General features: G+C 47.1%; 2 protein-coding genes across 3 annotated transcripts in view; one reads left to right on the top strand and one right to left on the bottom strand.

The window, feature by feature from the left end:
• The window catches only part of LOC122545363 (uncharacterized), a 227,691-nt gene that overhangs the window by 57,293 nt on the left and 149,379 nt on the right, over positions 1–21,019 (top strand). The gene's annotated exons all lie outside the window — the stretch shown is intronic.
• Positions 2,523–19,853, bottom strand: LOC148143315 (uncharacterized). Of its 2 annotated transcripts, XM_087974127.1 has the most exons (3): positions 19,760–19,853; positions 14,152–14,332; positions 2,523–6,614 (listed from the first exon to the last, which is right to left on the bottom strand). In XM_087974127.1, the coding sequence occupies exon 3, from the start codon at positions 6,212–6,214 to the stop codon at positions 5,291–5,293; it is 924 nt and encodes a 307-aa protein (XP_087830253.1). In that variant the 5' UTR covers positions 6,215–6,614; positions 14,152–14,332; positions 19,760–19,853; the 3' UTR covers positions 2,523–5,290. The 2 variants fall into 2 exon arrangements, with proteins under 2 accessions (XP_087830253.1, XP_087830254.1); XM_087974128.1 differs by lacking the exon at positions 14,152–14,332 and having other exon boundaries at positions 19,760–19,837.

Raw genomic sequence — 21,019 nt, 5'->3', positions numbered from 1 at the left:
CGCCTAACCCCGCCCCCCCGCCGCGTTCCGTCACCACGCCTAACCCCGCCCTCACGCCGCGTTCCGCCACCACGCCTAACCCCGCCCCCACGCCGCGTTCCGCCACCACGCCTAACTCCGCCCCCGGCCGAGTTCCGTCACCGCGCCTAACCCCGCCCCCCCGCCGGTCTCCATCACCATGTCCAACTCCGCCCCCACGCCGACCTCTGTCCCCGCCCCCAGGCCTAACCCCGCCCCCACATCCAGCTCCAGTCCCACACCAGGTCCTAGCTCCCCGCCCTGCCGTGTGTTCACCATCCCTCCAGACTTGCCCCTCTCTGAGGATGAAAGATCAGTCCTCAGCAGAGGTCTCACCTTCGTTCCCACACGTTCTCGGGTCAATGAATTCAATACACGGAGTGACATCGAACAATTCTTCCGCCGCCTTCGCCTCCGTGCCTTCTTCTTCAATCAAGACTCTCGCCCACCCTCTGACGACCCCTTCTCCCACCTCCAACACACCCCGTCCACCTGGACACCCCGTGCTGGCCTCCTACCTGCCCTCGACCTCTTCATAGCAAACTGCCGCCGCGATATTAACCGCTACCTGAACTCCCACACCCCTCCCACCCACTCCAACCTCTCACCCTCGGAACGCGCAGCCCTCCACTCCCTCCGTTCCAACCCCAACCTCACCATCAAACCAGCTGACAAGGGAGGCGCACTGACCTTTACACCGCTGAGGCCAAACGCCAGCTCGCAGATACCTCCTCCTACCGTCCCCTTGACCATGACCCCACCCCCCACCACCAAACCATCATCTCCCAGACCATCCATAACCTCATCACCTCAGGGGACCTCCCATCCACCGCCTCCAACCTCATAGTCCCACAACCCCGCACCGCCCGTTTCTACCTCCTGCCCAAAATCCACAAACCTGACTGCCCCGGACGACCCATCGTCTCAGCCTGCTCCTGCCCAACCGAACTCATCTCGGCATACCTCGACACGGTCCTGTCCCCATTAGTCCAAGAACTCCCCACCTACGTTCGTGACACCACCCACGCCCTCCACCTCCTCCAGGATTTCCGCTTCCCCGGTCCCCAACGCCTCATCTTCACCATGGACATCCAGTCCCTGTACACCTCCATCCCCCATCACGAAGGACTCAAAGCACTCCGCTTCTTCCTTTCCCGCCGTACCACCCAGTACCCTTCCACCGACACCCACCTTCGACTGACCGAACTGGTCCTCACCCTGAACAACTTTTCTTTCCAATCCTCCCACTTTCTCCAAACAAAAGGAGTAGCCATGGGCATCCGCATGGGCCCCAGCTATGCCTGCCTCTTCGTAGGGTATGTGGAACAATCCATCTTCCGCAACTACACTGGCCCCACCCCCCATCTTTTCCTTCGCTACATTGATGACTGTATCGGCGCTACCTCGTGCTCCCACGAGGAGGTTGAACAGTTCATCCATTACACTAACACCTTCTACCCCGACCTCAAATTCACCTGGACAGTCTCGGACTCCTCCCTCCCCTTCCTAGACCTTTCTGTTTCTATCTCAGGCGACCGAATCAACACGGACATCTACTACAAACCAACCGACTCCCACAGCTACCTGGACTACACCTCCTCCCATCCTGCCCCCTGTAAAAACGCCATCCCATTCTCCCAATTCCTTCGTCTCTGCCGCATCTGCTCCCAGGAGGACCAGTTCAAAATACGTACAACACAGATGGCCTCCTTCTTCAAGGACCTCAATTTCCCCCCCGACGTGGTCGACGGTGCCCTCCACCGCATCTCCTCCACTTCCCGCTCCTCCGCCCTTGAGCCCCGCCCCTCCAACCGCCACCAGGACAGAACCCCACTGGTCCTCACCTACCACCCCACCAATCTCCATGTACAGCGCATCATCCGCCGTCACTTCCGCCACCTCCAAACAGACCCCAGCACCAAGGATATATTTCCCTCCCCTCACCTATCAGCTTTCCGTAGAGACCACTCCCTCCGCGACTCCCTTGTCAGATCCACACCCCCCACCGACCCAACCTCCACTCCAGGCACCTTCCCTTGCAACCGCAGGAGGTGCAACACTTGCGCCCACACCTCCCCCCCTCACTTCTCTCCAAGGCCCCAAAGGAAACTTCCATATCCGCCACAGATTCACCTGCACCTCCACCTACATCATCTACTGCATCCGCTGCAGCCGGTGTGGCCTCCTCTATATTGGGGAGACAGGCCGCCTACTTGTGGAGCGATTCAGAGAGCACCTCTGGGCCACCCGGACGAACCAACCCAACCACCCTGTAGCTCAGCATTTCAACTCCCCCTCCCACTCCACCGAGGATATGCAGGTCATTGGACTCATCCACCGCCAAACCACAACAACGCGACGGTCGGAGGAGGAGCGTCTTATCTTCCGACTGGGAACCCTCCAACCACAGGGGATGAACTTGGACTTCACCAGTTTCTTCATCCCCCCTCCCCCCACCTTGTCTCAGCCGAATCCCTCCAGCCCGGCACCGCCTTCCTGACCTGCAGTCTTCTTCTTGACCTCTCCGCCTCCATCCTACTCCGACCTATCACCCTCACCTTGACCTCTTTCCACCTATCACATTTCCAACGCCCCTCCTCCAAGTCCCTCCTCCCTACCTTTTATCTTCTCCTGCTGAACACTCTCTGCTCATTCCTGAAGAAGGGCCTGTGCCCGAAACGTCGAATCTCCTGTTCCCTGGATGCTGCCTGACCTGCTGTGCTGTTCCAGCAATAAAGTTTCAACAATAAATACGATTGCCTCTCGTAACAAAAAATGGAATTTAGTCTCTCAGATTACAGCCAGGTTACGTGTCTCTTGGAATACTCTGTGCCGCCTTCTGTTGAATCTTCTGTCAGGAATCCCCTTCTCAGTTTTTTTTAAACGATGCATTCTCTAATACAGAGATGACTGACGGCCAATTTCTCCCTCTCAATAGAACTGAGGACTCTTGGCTCTCGCGAGGGGGAGTTAGAGATCAGGGCGTTCAGTCGATTGTACCCTGAAGGTGGCAACACCAGTCAATGGAGTGGTCACGAAGGTTTCATTCGGCGGTGTGTAAATAAATTGTTTTCCTGGAAGCCAAGTGGTTTGACCAGCTACATCACTCCTGAGATACCTCTGCCTAAAACAACTAAAAAAATTTAGGGTCTGGGCTACCTTCCTAGAATGTTTTGAGGGGATCTTGCCTGGTCCATAACACTGAACACCTGCAAATTGTGTCTCCAGGAAGGATGTAGTGAAACTTGAAAAGGTTCAGAAAAGATTTAAATGGATGGTTCTGAGGTTGGAGGGTTTGAGTTATAGGGAGAGATTGAATAAGTTGCAGGTATTTTCCCTGGAACATCGGAGGCTGAGGAGTGACCTGGTAGATATTTATAAAATTATGAGGGGCACAGATAGGGTAAATAGTCAAAATCTTTTCCCCAGGATGGGGAATCCAAAACTAGAGGTTTAGGATGAGGGGGAAAAGATTTAAAAGGGACCTGAGGGGTGACCTTTTCACGGAGAGAGTGGTGTATGTATGGAATGAGCTGCCAGAGGAAGTGGTGGAAGCTGGTACAATTTCAACATTTAAAAGGCATCTGGATTAGAACATGAATAGGAAGAGTTTAGAGGGATATGGACAAGTGCTGGCAAATGGGATGAGATTAATTTGGGATATGCAGTCAGCATGGACGAGTTGGACTGAAGGGTCTGTTTCACTGCTGTGCATCTCTTTTGACTCGAAGTCTCTAAACGATACCACATTGCTTCAACCGAACCGTTACTGACAGATTCTGTGTGTGTGAACCTGAGAGGCCTAGTCGTAGAGATGTACAGCACTGAAACAGACCCTTCGCTACAACTCGTCCAGACATCCAAAATTTAATCTACTCCCATTTGTCATCATTTAGCTCATATACCCATCCAGATGCTTTTTAAATGTTGTAATTGTACCAGCCTCCACCACTTCCTCTGGCAGCTCATTCTCTACATGCACCACCTTCAGTGTGAAAACTTGTCCCTTGAGGTCCATGCTAAGTTGCCTGTCGTGTTCGGGTGGGTTACTCTTCGGAGGGTCGGTGAGAACTTGTTGGGCCGAAGGGCCTGTTTCCACGCTGTAGGGAATCTAATCAAAAGGCACCTGGACAGGTGTATGAACAGGAAGAGTTTCGAGGGATACAAGCCAAGTGCTGGCAAATGGGACTAGATTAATTTAGGATATCTGGTCAGCATGAATGAGTTGGACCAAAGGGTCTGTTTCCAGCACTTGGCCTATATCCCTCTCAACCATTCCTATTCATGTCCCCATCCAGATGCCATTTAAAAGCTGTAATTGTACCTCCCTCCACCACTTCTTCTGGCAGCTCATTCCATACATGCGTCACCCTCTGTATGAAAAGGTTGCCCTTTAGGTCCAATTTAAATATTTTCCCTCTCACCATAAACCCTCTGGTTCTGGACTGCCCAACCTCCAGGGAAATGACCTTGTTATTTGCCCTATCCATACCCCTCATGATTTTATAAACCCATATAAGGTCACCCCTCAACCTCTGACACTCCAGGGAAAACAGCCCCAGTCTATTCAACCTCTCAGCAACATCCTGGTAAATCATTTCTGTAGAGAAGTCAATGATTTGGGTTAATAACTGAAACACTGACGTCACTGCTGGTGCTGCCTGGCTTGCTGCGTTCTCCCAGCCTCCTGCTTGCCTACTTTGGATTCCAGCATCTGCAGTTTGTTTTTGTCTCTCACGAATGGCAGAGCAGACTCGATGGGCTGAATGGCCTAACGTCTGCTTTGATGGTCTCACAGGCTTAGGTTTGTGCAGATTGTTTCAGTGGGAACATGCAGTAGCGCCCAATGGATCAAAGTTCATGGAATCACAGAATCCCTACAGTGTGGACACAGGTCCTTCAGCCCAACAAGTTCAAACTGACCCTCTGAAGAGTAACCCACCCAGATCAATTTCCCTACCCTATTACTCGACATTTCCCCTGACTAATGCACCACACCTACACATCCCTGAACACTGGGACAATTTAGCTTCGCCAATACACCCTACCTGCACACCTTTGGACTGTGGGAGGAAACCGGAACACCCAGAGAAAACCCACGCAGGCACAGGAGGAGAATGTGCAAACTCCACACAGATAGTTGCCCCAATGCCGGGTCCCTGGCACTGTGAGGCAATGCTACTCACCACTGAGCCACCGTGGGAGTGGGTGCAGTCCAGCAGAAAACAAAACAAGCTCACCAACTCTCCCACTGTCAGACTGGGCAGGAGGTTCAGTCCTGGGGGTGACCCACAGCAGCCTCACCGGCAGAATCCGATTGTTGGGAGCGCTGGTGCCCCCGCTGGTGCCTCTGCAAGTTGCAGGCCTGGGTGAATGCCTTCCCGCACTCAGGGCAGCTGAAGGGCCGCTCGCCGGTGTGAACCCGCTGGTGCTTCAGTAAGTCAGAGGAATTGCTGAAGGCCTTTCCACACTCAGGACAAGCGAATGGCCTCTCCCCGGTGTGGACCCGCCGGTGGATCAGCACATGGGAGAAATTGCTGAAGGCCTTCCCACACTCGGGGCAACTGAAGGGCCTCTCCCTGGTGTGGACCCACCGGTGGGTCAGCAGGTTGGAGGCATGGGCAAAGGCTTTCCCACACTCAGGGCACCTGAAGGGCCTCTCCCCAGTGTGGACCCGCCGGTGGGTCAGCAGGGCGGAGGAATCGCTGAACCCCTTCCCGCACACTGGGCAAGTGAATGGCCTCTTCCCTGTGTGGACACTCTGGTGCCTCAGCAGGGAAAAGGCCTGGGTGAAGGCCTTCCCACACTTGGGGCAGCTGAAGGGCTTCTCCCCTGTGTGGACCCGCCGGTGGGTCAGCAAGGCGGAGGAACTGCTGAACCCCTTCCCGCACTCTGGGCAGGCGAATGGCCTCTCCCCGGTGTGGACCCGCTGGTGCTTCAGTAGGTCAGAGGAATTGCTAAAGGCCTTCCCGCACTCAGGGCAGCTGAAGGGCCTCTCCCCCGTGTGGACCCGTCTGTGCCTCAGCAGGGTGGAGGAACTGCTGAACCCCTTCCCGCACTCAGGGCAGGAGAATGGCCTGACCCCAGTGTGACTGCGCTGATGAGCCTCCAGGACAGACGGCACATGGAAGCCTTTCCCACAGTCGCCACACTTCCAAGGTTTCTCCACGGGGTGGGATTCCTCAGGTTTCTCCATGGCTGAAGCTTCAACGGCACACAAACACGTGTACAGTCCCTCCCCGCCCGTGAATTCCTCTTTCCAGGCTGGATAACTGTTTTAGGTTCCACACTCAGTGCGCTGTAACAGTAGGGTCTCTCATTCAGTCCCACTGATGCTGAAAACTTACTGAAACAGGGACCAAAAAACTTTGCTCCTTCTCACAGAATCTTAGTCAAAACTCGTTACAGTCCCAATGGACTGAACGACTGTCAGACATTGACTTGAAATTGAGGACAGCAGACGCTGGAGAGTCAGAGTCGAAAAGTGCGGAAAAGTACAGCAGGTCAGGCAGCATCTGAGCAGCAGGAGAGTCGGCGTTTTGGGCATAAGCCCTTCATCTGTTGATTTTTAAACTTCAGTTTTCAGATCAAATACTCTGTAAAAAGAGATTACAAAAGTCATCATTGTCACTGAGAAGGTCTGTAGCCTTAAAACTTGTCTTTAAACATTTAGACTAAATGTAATGCTGAATTATGGAACACATTTATTGCACTGGAACATAGACAGACAGCAAGGCTCAGAAAAGGGGGGATCTTAAAGAATGCAAAAGATAGGGACATCTGGGCTTACCAAGTGATAACAGGATGCTGTAAGACAATTAAGAACGTTTGCCTCAGCATCGGTGAATCTGTATGAACAGGACACCAAGTGATAACATTCACAGCCATTCCCTTGTGAAATTAATGACAGTGTTTGATTCTGACCCTGAAACGAAACTTGGTACTATCAAAAACTTTGTAATTAAAGACAGTTGCTGTCAATTATAATGGATTCTTATACCCCTTGCAAGCAGGGCAGTCACAGAAAATAAATCTTTGCTGTTACAAAACCCTGACTTGAGAGTTCAAAAGGACACTAGAGAGAGACACCATTTTAGTGCTGAGGCTGTTGAATCCAGTAGAAAATTAACTCTTAGTGCTTAGCTGCTATGGATTGAATTTAATTGCATTTTGAGTCTTTTTGATGCTTTTGAGTAGCCAATTCTGGCTATGAAATGCAACCTCTGTAAAAGGAAATACTGATAAAGCTTTAACTTACTTGCTGTTTTTACAGACTGCCCCACTGTCAATTCTAACTAATCAGATCTTATGTCTTATTTGAATTTCAATCACAAACTTGAAAAGAAGGCATGTTTCATTCGAAGACGAATGAATCAGTTTAAATGCAACCTTACAGTAACATCTCAGCCTCAGGTACAGAATGATTTAGTGCTTAAAAAGCAGGAGTCTGCTCCTAGCTTAGAAATTATTCTAGATCGAATATTGAAGAGATTCTTGCACAATGTGGCGGGAAGCCATTTTATGATTGAACGTTTGCCCTCCTTACGAAGAAGCCGTTTTATAAAACAACTGTATCTGACATGTGAGCTGTGCAAGGTTATCTTGTGAACTCTCCAATTAGCTGAGACTGGTACCTCTTTATGAGAGGAGTTTATCTCACTAGCAGGCGCCTAACTCAGCTGTTTTTCCCACCTGACGAATGGCTTAGGGCCTGTAGGAGCGATTAGTCAAGCTTCACAGATCTGTCAATTAGCTTTTCTTCCTTATGAATTATTGTCTTTCACTGTTATCTGTCTAATTAAGAACATGCAATTTCTTTTTCAAACTTTTGTACAAAGGAAGCCACTTTGTATCAATACTTTGGAGTAGGCTGGTGGGCATTTGAACAGCTGGTAACCTACTCTCCTAGATTATTAGAACCTAGTTAGTTTAGCTGATAGGTATCAATGTTATGTTGTCACAGTGATGCTATTAGTGAATAAAGGGGATAACTAAAATTATACTAAACTGTCCATAACAGGTTTTTATTCCAGACTTCCAAACAGTACGATTTCCGGGACGAACCAAGAGAGAGGCTTTACAGGTCTGAGTCCACAAGGGATTCCTTGGGCCGTCTCAAATCTCCACTTTAACATCAGTCCAGGGTCGAAATTCAGAACAAGCAATTCTTTTTCTGCAGAACAATCTTTTCTTTCATTATTCCACAAAATTGAAAGCACCATCCCAATCTCTCTCCCCCCATCCATTCTCACTCCACTCTAATTCTCCTGAAGGATGCGAATTCAGGTTCTTACAGGGCCAAAAAAGTAAAAACATCTCTTTTGAATAACTCTACCTGAAAGTTAACAACTTTCACGACATTGGGATACTGCTCAGTGTGAGCAGATCTGTTTTTGGGAAGCAAAGGAAAACTGTATAAATTCAGGATAAACCTGCAATACAACGTCTTTAGAAACAACCAGACATGGGGTCAAGGCATTGACACCAACACCAGTGAGAAACTAAACATACAGATGTGGCAAACCATTAGTCTTTAATCTTTTAGAATGGGTTGTAGGTATCATTAATATGTAAATCTCAGAACTTCTTACAAATCACCTTCTCGAGATAACTTAAGGTTTGTAACAAAAGGTGACATCTCAGCTCAGACAATGCATTAAAGGTATGAGGTCACAGTCAATCTGTATCCCAATTTTGAATCTGACAGGTTCTGTTTCCAAAGTGAAATTTACAAAATATTACATGCATGCACTGCCTGCATTGACTGCCAGCAGACTGCGCATTTTTTGAACAAAATCAAATTTTTGGATCAGAAATTGGTTGCTGAAAGAAGACAGAGGGTGGTGGTTGATGGGAAATATTCATCCTGGAGTTCAGTTATGTGTGAGTTACCACAAGGATCTGTTTTGGGTCCACTGCTCTTCATCATTTTATAAATGACCTGGATGAGGGCATAGAAGGTGGGTTTGTAAATTCGCGGATGACACTAAAGTCGGTAGAGTTGTGGATACTGACTAAAGATGTTGTCAGTTACAGAGGGACATAGATAAGCTTCAGGGCTGGGCTGAGAGCTGGAAAATGGAGTTTAATGCGGAAAAGTGTGAGGTGATTCACTTTGGAAAGAGCAACAGGCATGCAGAGTACTGGGCTAATGGTAAGATTCTTGGTAGTGTAGATGAGCAGAGAGGTCTCGGTGTCCAAGTACGTAGATCCTTGAAAGTTACCCAGGTTGATAGGGCTGTTAAGAAGGCACACGGTGTGTTAGCTTTTGTTGGTAGAGGGATTGAGTTTCAGAACCATGAGATCATGCTGCAGCTGTACAAAACTCTGGTGCGGCCAGATTTGGAGTATTGCGCACAGTTCTGGTCACCGCATTATAGAAAGGATGTGGAAGCTTTGGGAAAGGTTCAGAGGAGATTTACTAGGATGTTACCTGGTCTGGAGGGAAGGTCTTAGGAGGAAAGGCTGAGGGGCTTGCTGCTGTTTTTGTTAGGGAGAAGGAGGTTGAAAGATGACTTAACTGAGACATAAGATAATCGGAGAGTTCGATAGGTTGGACAGTGAATGCCTTTTTCCTTGAATGGCAATGGCTAGCACGAGGGGATATAACTTTAAATTGAGGGGTGATAGATATAGGACAGATGGTCAGAGATAGTTTCTTTACTCAGAGTAGTCGAGGTGTTGACCGTACTGCCTGCAATAGTAGTAGACTCGCCAACTTTAAGGGCATTTAAATTGTCATTGGATAGACATATGAACGAGAATGGAAGAGTGTCGGTTAGGTGAGCTTCAGATTGGTTCCACAGGTCGGTGCAACATTGAGGGCCGAAGGGTCTGCACTGCGCTGTCATGTTCTATGTATCTATAAATATAATTCTACAAATACAAATTCACCCTATACACTTATATGCACGTGTGCGTGCATGAGAGAAAGCAAATGTCTATGTCTATGCTGTTTATCTCTATGCCTTTTTGATAACAAATGCTTTATTTCTGTAAATGTTGTTATAAATCAGAGTTGGGTACTAATAGTTAGATAGAAGGGAGACAGAATTCCTCAAGTTGGGTACCATAAGAATCCTGGGAGACCCTGATTTCTGGCTTACTTCCTAACGAACAAACATTAAACATGCTCACCTATTTATTCCTAATTTTGTTTCATTTTTCTTGTTTATTCCCCACTACGATAGTCTCTCTGGATGGTTGACAGGCTGGGGCAATGTGGGTTGGGCCTTGAGTGGCTGAATGTTTTATTGTTCTGGAAGGTGGAAAAGGGGGTCAAAGCTTCAGCAAAAACCCAGCAGAGCTGAGGACATACGACACCTTACTCTGTGGGAACAGGGAGATCAACAGAGGACAGAGAAATCAGGACCTGAAATCTGAGCTGACACCAGGCTACCCTGTGATCAGTGCTTTGATTAGCAATGCCAACCTTCTACCTTTACCGAGCTTCCCATTAAACTACTCTGTAAGGAGTCTCAGATCATAATTATTCTCTTCAATGTGTGCAGCCAATTCATTCACTTTTGTTACAATGCAGCACACATTCAGCTTTTACTTTTATTTTTTGTGATCTTTTGAATCCAGCTTTGATTGCTGGTACGTTTATCCTCCTTGTCCCTTTTTATCGTTCTCCAACGTTCATTTTCCACATCACCACACTGCTCACCGGCCTTGATTTGGATTGGCCAGGCTAAATTGCAAATTGTGTCCAGGGATGTGCAAGTTAGGTGGGTTAGCCATGGGAAATGCACAGTTATAGTTTCACAGTAATAGGAGCAGGAGTAGGCCATTTGGCCCATCCAGCCTGCTCTGCCATTCATTAAGATCATCATCTCAGCTCCTCCTATCTGCATTGTCCCCACTACCCTTTAATTCCCTACAATGCAATAACCCAGCCAACTGTATCCTGAATATACTTAATAAAGCTGCTGCTACTGCTTCCTTGGGCAGACAATTCCATAGATTCACCACATTCCAGGAAAAGCAGTTCTTCCTCATCTCTGTCCTAAATCTACTCTCCCTAATCTTGAGGCCATGTCCCCTAGTCCTAGTCTAATTCACCAGCAGAAACGACAGGACAGGATAGGTGGGGTGGGGGTGGGTCTGTGTGGCATGCTCTTCAGAGGGGTCAGCGTTGCCTTTATGGGCTGAATGGCCTGATTCCACACTGTAGGGCTTCAATGATTGTGTGCACTCAGGATGACAGCTCACAGAACCTCCCACTTTCTGCAAATCGAAAGACAAGTCCCACCCTGCCCTCTTGTATGTGTGTTCTGTAACTGCTTAATCATTTCTAGTGAATGCAGCCCACACCTCCCACTGCTGCCAGTAACCTTTACAATGCTGATGAAACAATGCAATATCTGCTGTACTGAAAACCGTAAGGCTTCTAACGATACCAGTTACTGATTCACCGCTCCTTCTGATGGACAGCGTTGGAAATACAATGTTGGAGGCTGAATGAAATGAGCAGTTTAAAACAAAAACTCACCTAACCCTTCACTAGGTTCTCCACTCAGCACACTGTACTTACTACCAGTAAACCTGAAAGCACTTTTCCCCACAGTGCAATGAATTCCCACTTTCCACTAGAATTCCAGATGTGCTCCCTCACTCAGTTACTGTCTCACAACTGAAAGATTTTGTTGTAACTTCTGCTCCCAGTCAGGGCAAAACATCTTTGAAAACTGCTCTGAAAGTCTCTTCTTCACAACCACACTTCTACTTTCACTGAGGATGATTAGAGTCATACAGCACGGAAACAGACCCTTCGGCCCAACTTGCTGGTGCCGACCAGATATCCTAAATTCATCCAGTCCCATTTGCCAGCATTTGGCCCATATTCGTCAAAACCTTTCCTATTCATGTACCCATCCAGATGCCTTTTAATATGTTGTAATTGTACCAGCCTCCACCGCTTCCTTTGGCGGCTCATTCCACAGAGACATCACCATCTTTGTGAGGAAGTTTCCCCTCAGGTTACCCCTCTCATCTCAAAACTATGCCCTATACTTTTGGACTCCCATATCCTGGGGAAAAGATCTTGGCTATGCATCCTATCCATGCCCCTTATGAACTTCTATAAGGTCACCCCTCAGCCTCCACTCCAGGGAAAATAGACCCAGTCTATTCAGCCTTTCCCTGGAGCTCAAACCTTCCAACTCTGGCAACAGCCTTCTAAATCCTTTCTGAACTCTTTCAAGTATCACAACATCTTTCCTACAGCAGGGAGATCAGAACTGAGTGTGGTATTCCAAAACATGGTCTAACTCAATGTACTGACCAATGAAGGAAAGCATATCAAACAGCTCCTTCATTATCTGATCTACTTGCGACTCCACTTTCAAGGAACTATGAACCTGCTCTCCAAGGTCTTTTTGTTCTGCTACACTCCCCAGGACCTTAGCATTAGGTGTATAAGTCCTGCCCTGATTTGCCTTACCAAAATGCAAAATCTCATACTCATCTAAATTAAACTCCATCTGCCACTCCTTGGCCAATCAGCCTATGTAATCAATTCTAATTTATATCAAACTTTCTTTCCTCTCTCATTCCCAGAAAGCTGAAAATCCCCATCCCTCAGACTCTCCCCCATTCTCACTTTGCTGAACCTAATTCCTCTGTACCTCATCCTGAAGGATCTGGTCCATGCTGATTAATAGGCCCACACTCAGGGGGGGATCTAAATGAAACAGACAGAATGCTGAACAGCCAGGACAGAGTGGACATTGACAAGATGTCTCCATTGGTAAGAGAGGGGAAGACCTTTCTGAATGGAGATAAGAAGAAATGTCTTCAGCCAGAGAGTGCTGAATCTATAAAATTCATTGCCACAGGAGGCCAGGTCACCGAGTATATGTAAGACTGAGATAGATAGCTTCTTGAGTATCAAGGGAATCGAAGGTAATGGGGAGAAAGCAGGAGAATGAGGTTGAGAAATTTATCAGCCATGATTGAATGGCGGAGCAGACTCGATGGGTTGAAGGGCCTAATTTCTGTTCTCATGTCTTATGGTCTCACACAGTATGAGCAGGGGTAGACCATTTGGTTTTCGAGCTTGCGCCAGCACTGAACAGATCATAACTGGATATGAATATACTTACATCTGGGTGGATAGGTTGAGATGTTTTTCACTGGACTGTAGGAGGTTGAGAGGTGACTTTATAGAGAGGATTATAAGATCATGAGGGGTATAGATGAGGTGACCAGCAGATGTCCTTTCCCTAGGGTGGGGGTTTCAAGATGAGGGAGCAAATTTTGAAGGGGAGAGGAGAAAGATTTTAAAAATATATGAGGAGAACCTTTTTTTTAAGAAAGTGGTTTGTGTGTGGAATCAATGTCCAGAGGAAGTGTGGATGCAGGAACAGTAACAATGTTTAGAAGACATTTGGATAAGAACATGAATAGGAAAGGTTCGGAGAGATATGGGCCAGTCACTGGCAGATGGACCAGTTTAATTTGAGAACATAGCATGGACTAGTTGGACTGAAGAATCTGTTTCTGTGCTGTATGATCCTGTAGTTGTTCTCTACTGGTCTGAAAACCATTTTCTTGGAGATCCAAGATGGCGGTGGTCTGAGTGGTCTGCTGTGTTGGGCTCTGTGCCATATCCTCTGGCAATGTGGACCTTTACACCCCCCCTCCCCCCCCCCCCTCATTAACCATCCTTAGGAGAAAAAAATACTAATATAAACTTAGTGAACATCTGGAGCCGCTATAATTGTGGTTTGACAGCTTTAGGACCAGAATGAAAGCAAATGAAGGAAAGGGGCCGAAAGGGGTGCAGCAGGCAGGGCACTCCCCTACTGCATCGGGGGTGCCTGGAGCCATTGCTCAAACTCCCAGAGCAGTCCCTTTGGATTTAATGGGGCAGCAGTTACACTCGGAGTTTGCCAAACTCTGAGAAAAGATTGAAGCAGCGGTGGAACCACTATCTGCCACGCTGGAAAAGCATGGAGCAGGAAATTCAAATGTTGGACCAAAGAGAATAGGCAGAGGAGGAGAGGACCGTGGCATCGGAGACCGTGGCGGAGGTCTCAGGAGGAAGGATCCAAACGCTGGAAGACCAGGTTCGGGTCCTTCAGGAGCAAGTGGACGACCTGGAAAACAAAAGTAAGAGAAAAAGCTTACAGCTCGTGGGTCTTCCGGAACGTGAGGAAGGCGAAGACCTCGTTGGAATCCTGGAGAAGTGGTTCCTGACGTTCTTGGGGCTGGAGTTGGAGTCGGGCCTGTTGGCTTAGAGCAGTCCCACCGAATTGCAATGTGCATGTCAGGACCAGACCCACACCCCTGCACGGTCCTTGTGCGACTCCTGCTTTATAAAGAAAAACAGTTAGTGATTGAAACACCAAGAAGACTGGGAAGAGATCCACAGGCTTTAATGCACAAAGGCTCAAGAATAATATCTTTTCAGGACTTCTCAGGAGCAAGAATTAAGAAGAGAAAGGGCTTTTAATGAAGTTAAGAGAAAATTAAGGGATCTGAACATTCAATATTCCTTGAGGTCCCTGGCCATGTTGCATTTCGCTCACGGGAGGTCGGTATCTCATTTTGATTCAACAGAAAAGGTGAAGGACTTTGTGAATTCTCTGAATTCAAGGACTCAGGTCGGGATGGGGCCATCGATATGGACAATGGTACAGTTCTTTCTGCCCCTTCTTTTCTTTTCCTCTCTCCATTTTGTTTGTGGTTATCGGCTTCTCTGTACTGCCTTGATGTAAAACCAGAATTATTTAGTATATCGGTCAGTTGTGCATTATGTGGGGACTTTTGTTTTAACTGCTGTCCTTTTGGTTTTGGTTTGGGGGTGGCTATACCTCTGGTTAAGATGTATGGAGAAGGGTTTTGTGTGTGTGTGTGTGTGGGGGTGGGGGGGGGGGGGTGGGGGGGGGGGTGGGGTGTGTGTTGGAGGGGGTTGGGGGAGGGCGGGAGAGGGGGGAATGGGCATCCATTTTTAACTCTCAGAATGTAAATAACGTTTTTTTTTTCATCTGTGAATTGCCTGGGGCTAGGGCACGGCCTCAGCTGGAAGGATCCAGGATGTTAGCTATGGGTAAGGTGGGGTGGGGTGGTGAGGGAGTTATGATAGGGTATTCTTCTCCTTTAGCTCTAAGAGTAGAGGAGTGGCTATACTGATAAGAAGGAACCTCCCTTTCCAGGTAATTGAGCAAATTAAGGATGAACTTGGACAGTTCATCATTCTTAAAGCTCAACCACATGGAGAAGAGTATGGCGTCCTGAATGTGTATCCTCCCCCACCCCACCACATGCACCCTCTTACATTTCTGATTGATGCAGTTGCTAAATTAATGAGTCTTGGGGTGCACAGCACAATCATAGGAGGGGATTTTAATCACCTCATAGATCCTGAGGTAGACAGGGTAACAAGGGGCCTGACATGTATGACTGCACAATCTAAGCAGTTGGTGGACATGATTAGTTTCCCTACAGTGTGGAAATGGGCCGTTTGGCTCAACAAGTCCACACTGACCCTCCGAAGAGTAATCCACCCAGACCCATTTCCCTCTGACTAATGCATCTAACACCATGGGCAATTTAGCATGGCCAATTCACCTTACCTGTACATCATTGGACTGTGTGAGGAAACCAAAGCACCCAGAGGAAACCCATGCAGACACGGGGAGAATGTGCAAACTCCACACACAGTCGTCTAATGCCGGAATTGGACCTTGGTCCCTGGTGCTGTGAGGCAGCAGAGCTAACCACTGAGCCACCGTGCTGCCCCAGTGCGAGGAGTTGGGGTTAGTGGATGTGTGGACGCACCTCCACCTGAATGGAAGAGACTTTACTTTCTATTCCAACCCACACAAGTGCCACACGCGAGTTGACATGTTTTTTATGTCATCAGATATTTTGGATATAACACTGGCTTGTAAAATTGGGCAGATAGCTGTCTCAGACCACATACCAGTGTATTTAGATGGTAAAATCAAGGGTGGTGGAATGGATGCATGGCACTGGTGCACGGACCCATTCCTGTTAAGGGATAGCAAATTCGTTGAGTACATCAGAAGAAAGTTCAGGGTCTTCTGGGATATCAACTCAGGTAAGGCCAGTAATCCGGCAGTACTGTGGGAGGCCACTAAGGCATATTTATGAGGCCTAGTTATTTCGTATTAAACAACTAGAAGGAAGCAGAGGGAGGAGCAACAATAGATGCTGAGGAAGTATATTATATTAGGCCTTCACTGGTCAAGCTGCAGCTCTCCGGGCTGCTCTCGACTCATTGCACACACAGGTGGCAAAAAAGGGTCTCCTTCGCCAAACAAACAACGATTGTTTGAATTTGGAGAACCTGCCCCTCCCCAGTATAAAGGCGGAACAGGTTTCCCTGTTGAATGCCCCTATGACGATACAGGAGGTGCAGGAAACAATAAAGCATCTCCAGAGTGGCAACACACCGGGGTCAGATGGATTCCCAAGTGAATTCTATAAGGAATTCATAAATGCCACCTCTGGGGATGTATAGCTATTCAGATACACAGGTTTGTCTTCCACCCTCTGTTATGGAGGCTAATATCGCCTTCATTTTAAAGAAGGGGAAAGAGCCTGAAGAACGTGCTTCATACAGACCCATTTCACTTTTGAATGTAGATTTAAAAATTCTACCCAAGATGCTGGCCCTGAGGTTGGAAAAGGTGTTGCCCTATATTATGAAAGATGATCAGATGGGTTTTAAGGGTCGTAGCTCCTCCAACAATATCAGGAGGGTATTGAACATGGTGCAGGTATGCCGCAAAGATTGATCCTGGGTTCGGTGGTCTCCCGAGACGCAGAAAAGGCATTTGACCGGATAGAATGGCTGTACTTGTTTGGGGTCCACAAGCATTTTGGTCTGGGGGGATCCTTTGCTAGATGGGTGGTAGTGTTGTATAATGATCCTAAGGCAGCAGTCATCACAAATGGCACTAAGTCAGATAACTTTAATACTGGGAGAGGTAGTCGACAGGGATGTCTTCTTTCACCGCTACTATTTATTTTGGCAATTGAGCCATGAGCTGAAGCTATCAGGAGGGATCCTGAAATAGTGGGGCCAGAGGTGGGAATGGGCGAGCATAAGATCACCCTATATGCTGATGACATCCTTTTGTTCTTGGCCAATCTGGAGGAGTCAGTTTCTCGATTGATTCAAACAATTAATTTATTTGGCTGTTTTTCGGGCTGCAGGATCAACTTTACAAAATCGGAAGCCATGCCGGTGGGGGGATTAGTGGAGGTGCCTGATCTGAAGGATGGAAGGCAGTTCCTGTTTAGATGGTCGTCAAAAGGATTTTTGTATTTGGGAATTTTTATTACCCCTACCTTCCACCACTGTATAAGGCTAACTATGTACAATTACTGGAGAGGATAAAGCAGGATTTGCAGCAGTGGGACGGATTACCGTTATCATGGTTAGGCCGAATAGCTCTGAATAAAATGAATGTTCTTCCTCGCCTGTTGTACCCCTTGAGAATGCTCCCGATGTTGCTACCGAGATGAGTATTACTGAGGCTCAGTGGTTGGCTAGGTTCTTTTATTTGGTGTCGCAGACGCCCCCTAATTAAATTTACCAAATTGCAGCTCTCGCAGGGTGAGGGAGTGGGGTGAACCTTCCAGACTTGAAGAGACATTAAATATGCACTTTGTTACCATATCTGGGTGGCTGGGCATGGGGGTGATTCGAGGTCAATTTGGCTTGATGTTGAAGCCTCGCCGTTGCGATGTCCTCTAATTATTTATGGATAAGATGAAATCCATGACCGAGCAGTGTAAGAGTCCAATCATTTTAAATACAGTGAAAGCCTGGAGGATAATGAGGCAAGATGAGGGCAGTTGGCTTAAGACCTCACTGTTTACCCCATTGATGGAAGCCCAAGGATTTAAACCTGGGGCAATGGACTCCAGCTTTAAGTCATGGGAGAATAAGGCAATCTCCTGTCTGGGAGACTTATTCAAGGGGGAGGTCTTGATGTCATTTAGCCAGCTAAGTCAGAAATATGGATTGTACCTATTCCGGTACTTTCAGATAAGGGATTATATACAGAAAAAGACGATGGTCCCAGCTCAGCTTTCCAGGTCAGACGTGGAGAAAGAGTACTCCAGTGTGCTGGTGTTCTTTCAGTCAGTACTTTGTATTATTTACAAAAGGGACGTGCCTTAGGGGACATGGAGGGAATCTGTGGGACGTGGAATCAGGAGCTCAGAGAGGATACTTCATTGGAAGTATGGAAGGAAATATGGGAAAATGTAAGGAAAATTTCAATACGTAACACAGCAAAGGCAATGAAATTGAAGATTTTACACAGGGCTCATATGGTGCCACAGAGGCTAGCTAAGTTCAAGAGAGGAGTATCACCAGGGTGTCCCAAATGTAAAATTAGTAGAGGCTCTCTACCTCACACTGCTATTGGTCATTTTTTAAGATCCAGACTTACTGGAGTGCTATTGTAAGGGAGTCGAAGGACATCCTCGGGATTGAAGTTAAAGTGGATCTGGCATTTCTTCTTCTGGGGTTGGCAAATTTGCCCTCTCCTGGGAAACATGGGAAGAGACTGTGTAACATTCTTACCCACTATGCAAGGAAGAACATTTTAATTAAAGAGACATTGGGGAAAAAAACCCAGGTCTTATGGGGTGGCGTCGGCTTGTGTTGGAGCATCTCCCCCAAGACTATCACATGAATATGGTGCACCACAGAACAGAGCGGTTTTACAAGACATGGCAACCCTTTCTAAATTATATGGATGTAGACTTATCAGCAATATTGATTCGGGCCGTGGTATGCAATAGGAATCAGTTTGGGCACCAGTGGGGCCCTGGGAAGGGAGGCTGGGGGAAAAGATTATAGGTACAATAACTGGAGCTCCCAGGGCTGGGAGCCTCAGTGGAGGTGTAGTGAGTGAAATAGAATAAAATAATGTGATGTAATTTAATTTGAATTCAGTTTAATTCAATTTTTTAAAAAATTGATTGTAGTTTAGTTTAAGCTTAGTAGGTACAGTTGTTCTGGTAGAATAGTCGTTAGTTCATTATTAATAGTATCTTGATATGACATTGTTGTACTGCCTCTATCTTTCTGTATTTTGGTATTGTTCTTTTTTGCCTTTCGATGTTTTGTAAAAGATTTGAAAAAGTTTCTAATAAAATATTTTTTAAAAAATTTCCTTGCCTTCCCCCATAACTACTTTTAACATTTAAAAGTCAGATAAACTCAGCTTTGAATATATTCAATGACCCCCTAACTGCAGGAAGACATTTCCACTTCTGAACTCAATTCCTCTTGCTAATACACCACTTGCCTTGCTCATTGCCTGCTGCACCGATCTGACAACTGGTATTGACTGGGATAGAAAGCCTGAGTAGAACGTAGCTGAGGCACCTTTGTACATCCACACATCATTCCTGATGAATGGTTTTTGCCCAAAACATTGACTGTCCTGCACCACGGATGCTGCCTGATCTGTTGTACTTTTCCAGCGCCACATTTTTCGACTCTGATCTCTAGCATCTGCAGTTCTCACTTGTTCCACATCCCAATATAAACAATGCATTTAACAATGCATCTCCTTTCTGTTTTATTTCACAGGAAAAACTATAACTTCACACTGTGTTACTGCATTTGCCATATGTTTGACAATTAAGACACAATTAACCAACTTTGCCGCAAGTCAAGAACTGAACTCCAGAATGAAAAAATAAAATTGAAAAGGGGGGTGAGAAAAGAGTGTGTTGTACTCACAGATGTTGGACAGAGGAAAGTTGCAGTCTGAGGTGAAGCTCAGTCTTCATTCAGACAGAGAGGAACAGCAACTACAGCTTCACAAGCTCATGGTCCAACATCCGCATTCAGAGAATAGGGGCGCTCTCAATGGCAGGAAGACCACACTCCTTCCGGTCTTCTAGCGCTTTCTATTGGTCCATCAAAAGATTGTCGCGCGCTGTTTCCGCTGTCAGATAGGAGCATGCGCAGTATTTTGCTGACACCGGCGTACATGCGCAGTGCTTGCTGACACCGAGAAGCATGCGTAGTATGTCCTGTGGAGATGGTATCGCCGACAGATTTTCATTCCAAATGCTAATAGGAGAGTAAAAAAAGACTGGTGCCACAACTTTGTTTTCCTGGGACTCAACATTTTATTGTTTTTGAATTTTGTCTGGCTGCTCAATTTTATGTGTCTTTTCCCCAGGGTAGAGGAAGTCCGAAACTAGAGGGGCATCGGATTAGGGTGAGAGGGGAAAGGTTTAAAAGAGATAAAGTTTCATGCAGAGCATGTATGGAATGAGCTGCCAGAGGCCGTGTGTCAAGGCTGGTACATTTACAACATTTAAAAGGCTTCTGGATGGGTTCTGGAAAGACCTCGATATGAATAGGAAGGGAGATATGAGCCAAAGACTGGCAAACAGGTCACTAGATTAATTTAGGATATGTGGTCGGCGTGGACCAAAAGCTTTGTTTCTGTGCTCTGCAATTCTATGACTCTATTTCTACATATTCTGTACCAATTTCACAAGACTAGGAATAGGTCATTCCTCCCTCACAGCCTGCCCTCAACTGTGGCTTAACTGCAAGTTTCAGAAAGATGTCTGCAGCTTTTTTTTAAGCAATTGAATATGCTTTCAGACTTTATTGATGTTTCTAAATACATTATTTTAGCTATTCTCAATGTTTTAAAGATCAGCCATTTCGCTGGCTCAGTGGTTAGCGCTGCTGCCTCACACTGCAAGGGATCCGGGTTCGATCCCACTGTTTGGCAACTGTCTGTGTGGGATTTGCACATTCCTCTGCCCTCTTTTCATTGTTCCAGTTTCCGCCCATGGTCACAAAGATGGGCAGGTTAGGGTGGATTGGCCTTGCTAAATTGCCCCACAGTGTTCAGAGTTGGGTTTTGGGGTGGGTCTGGGTGGGATGCTCTTCGGAGGGTCAGTGTGGACTCGATGGGCCGAATGACCTGCTCCCACAGTATGGGGATTCTATGATTACAAGAGTTGTCAAACCAGC

Source organism: Chiloscyllium plagiosum, unplaced genomic scaffold (assembly GCF_037043375.1).
Source record: "Chiloscyllium plagiosum isolate Xiang-an unplaced genomic scaffold, Cpla_swu_hap1 HiC_scaffold_27, whole genome shotgun sequence".
Taxonomy (NCBI): domain Eukaryota; kingdom Metazoa; phylum Chordata; class Chondrichthyes; order Orectolobiformes; family Hemiscylliidae; genus Chiloscyllium; species Chiloscyllium plagiosum.
Note: the sequence above shows the minus strand (reverse complement) of the source record. Positions and strands in the feature narration are given on the sequence as shown.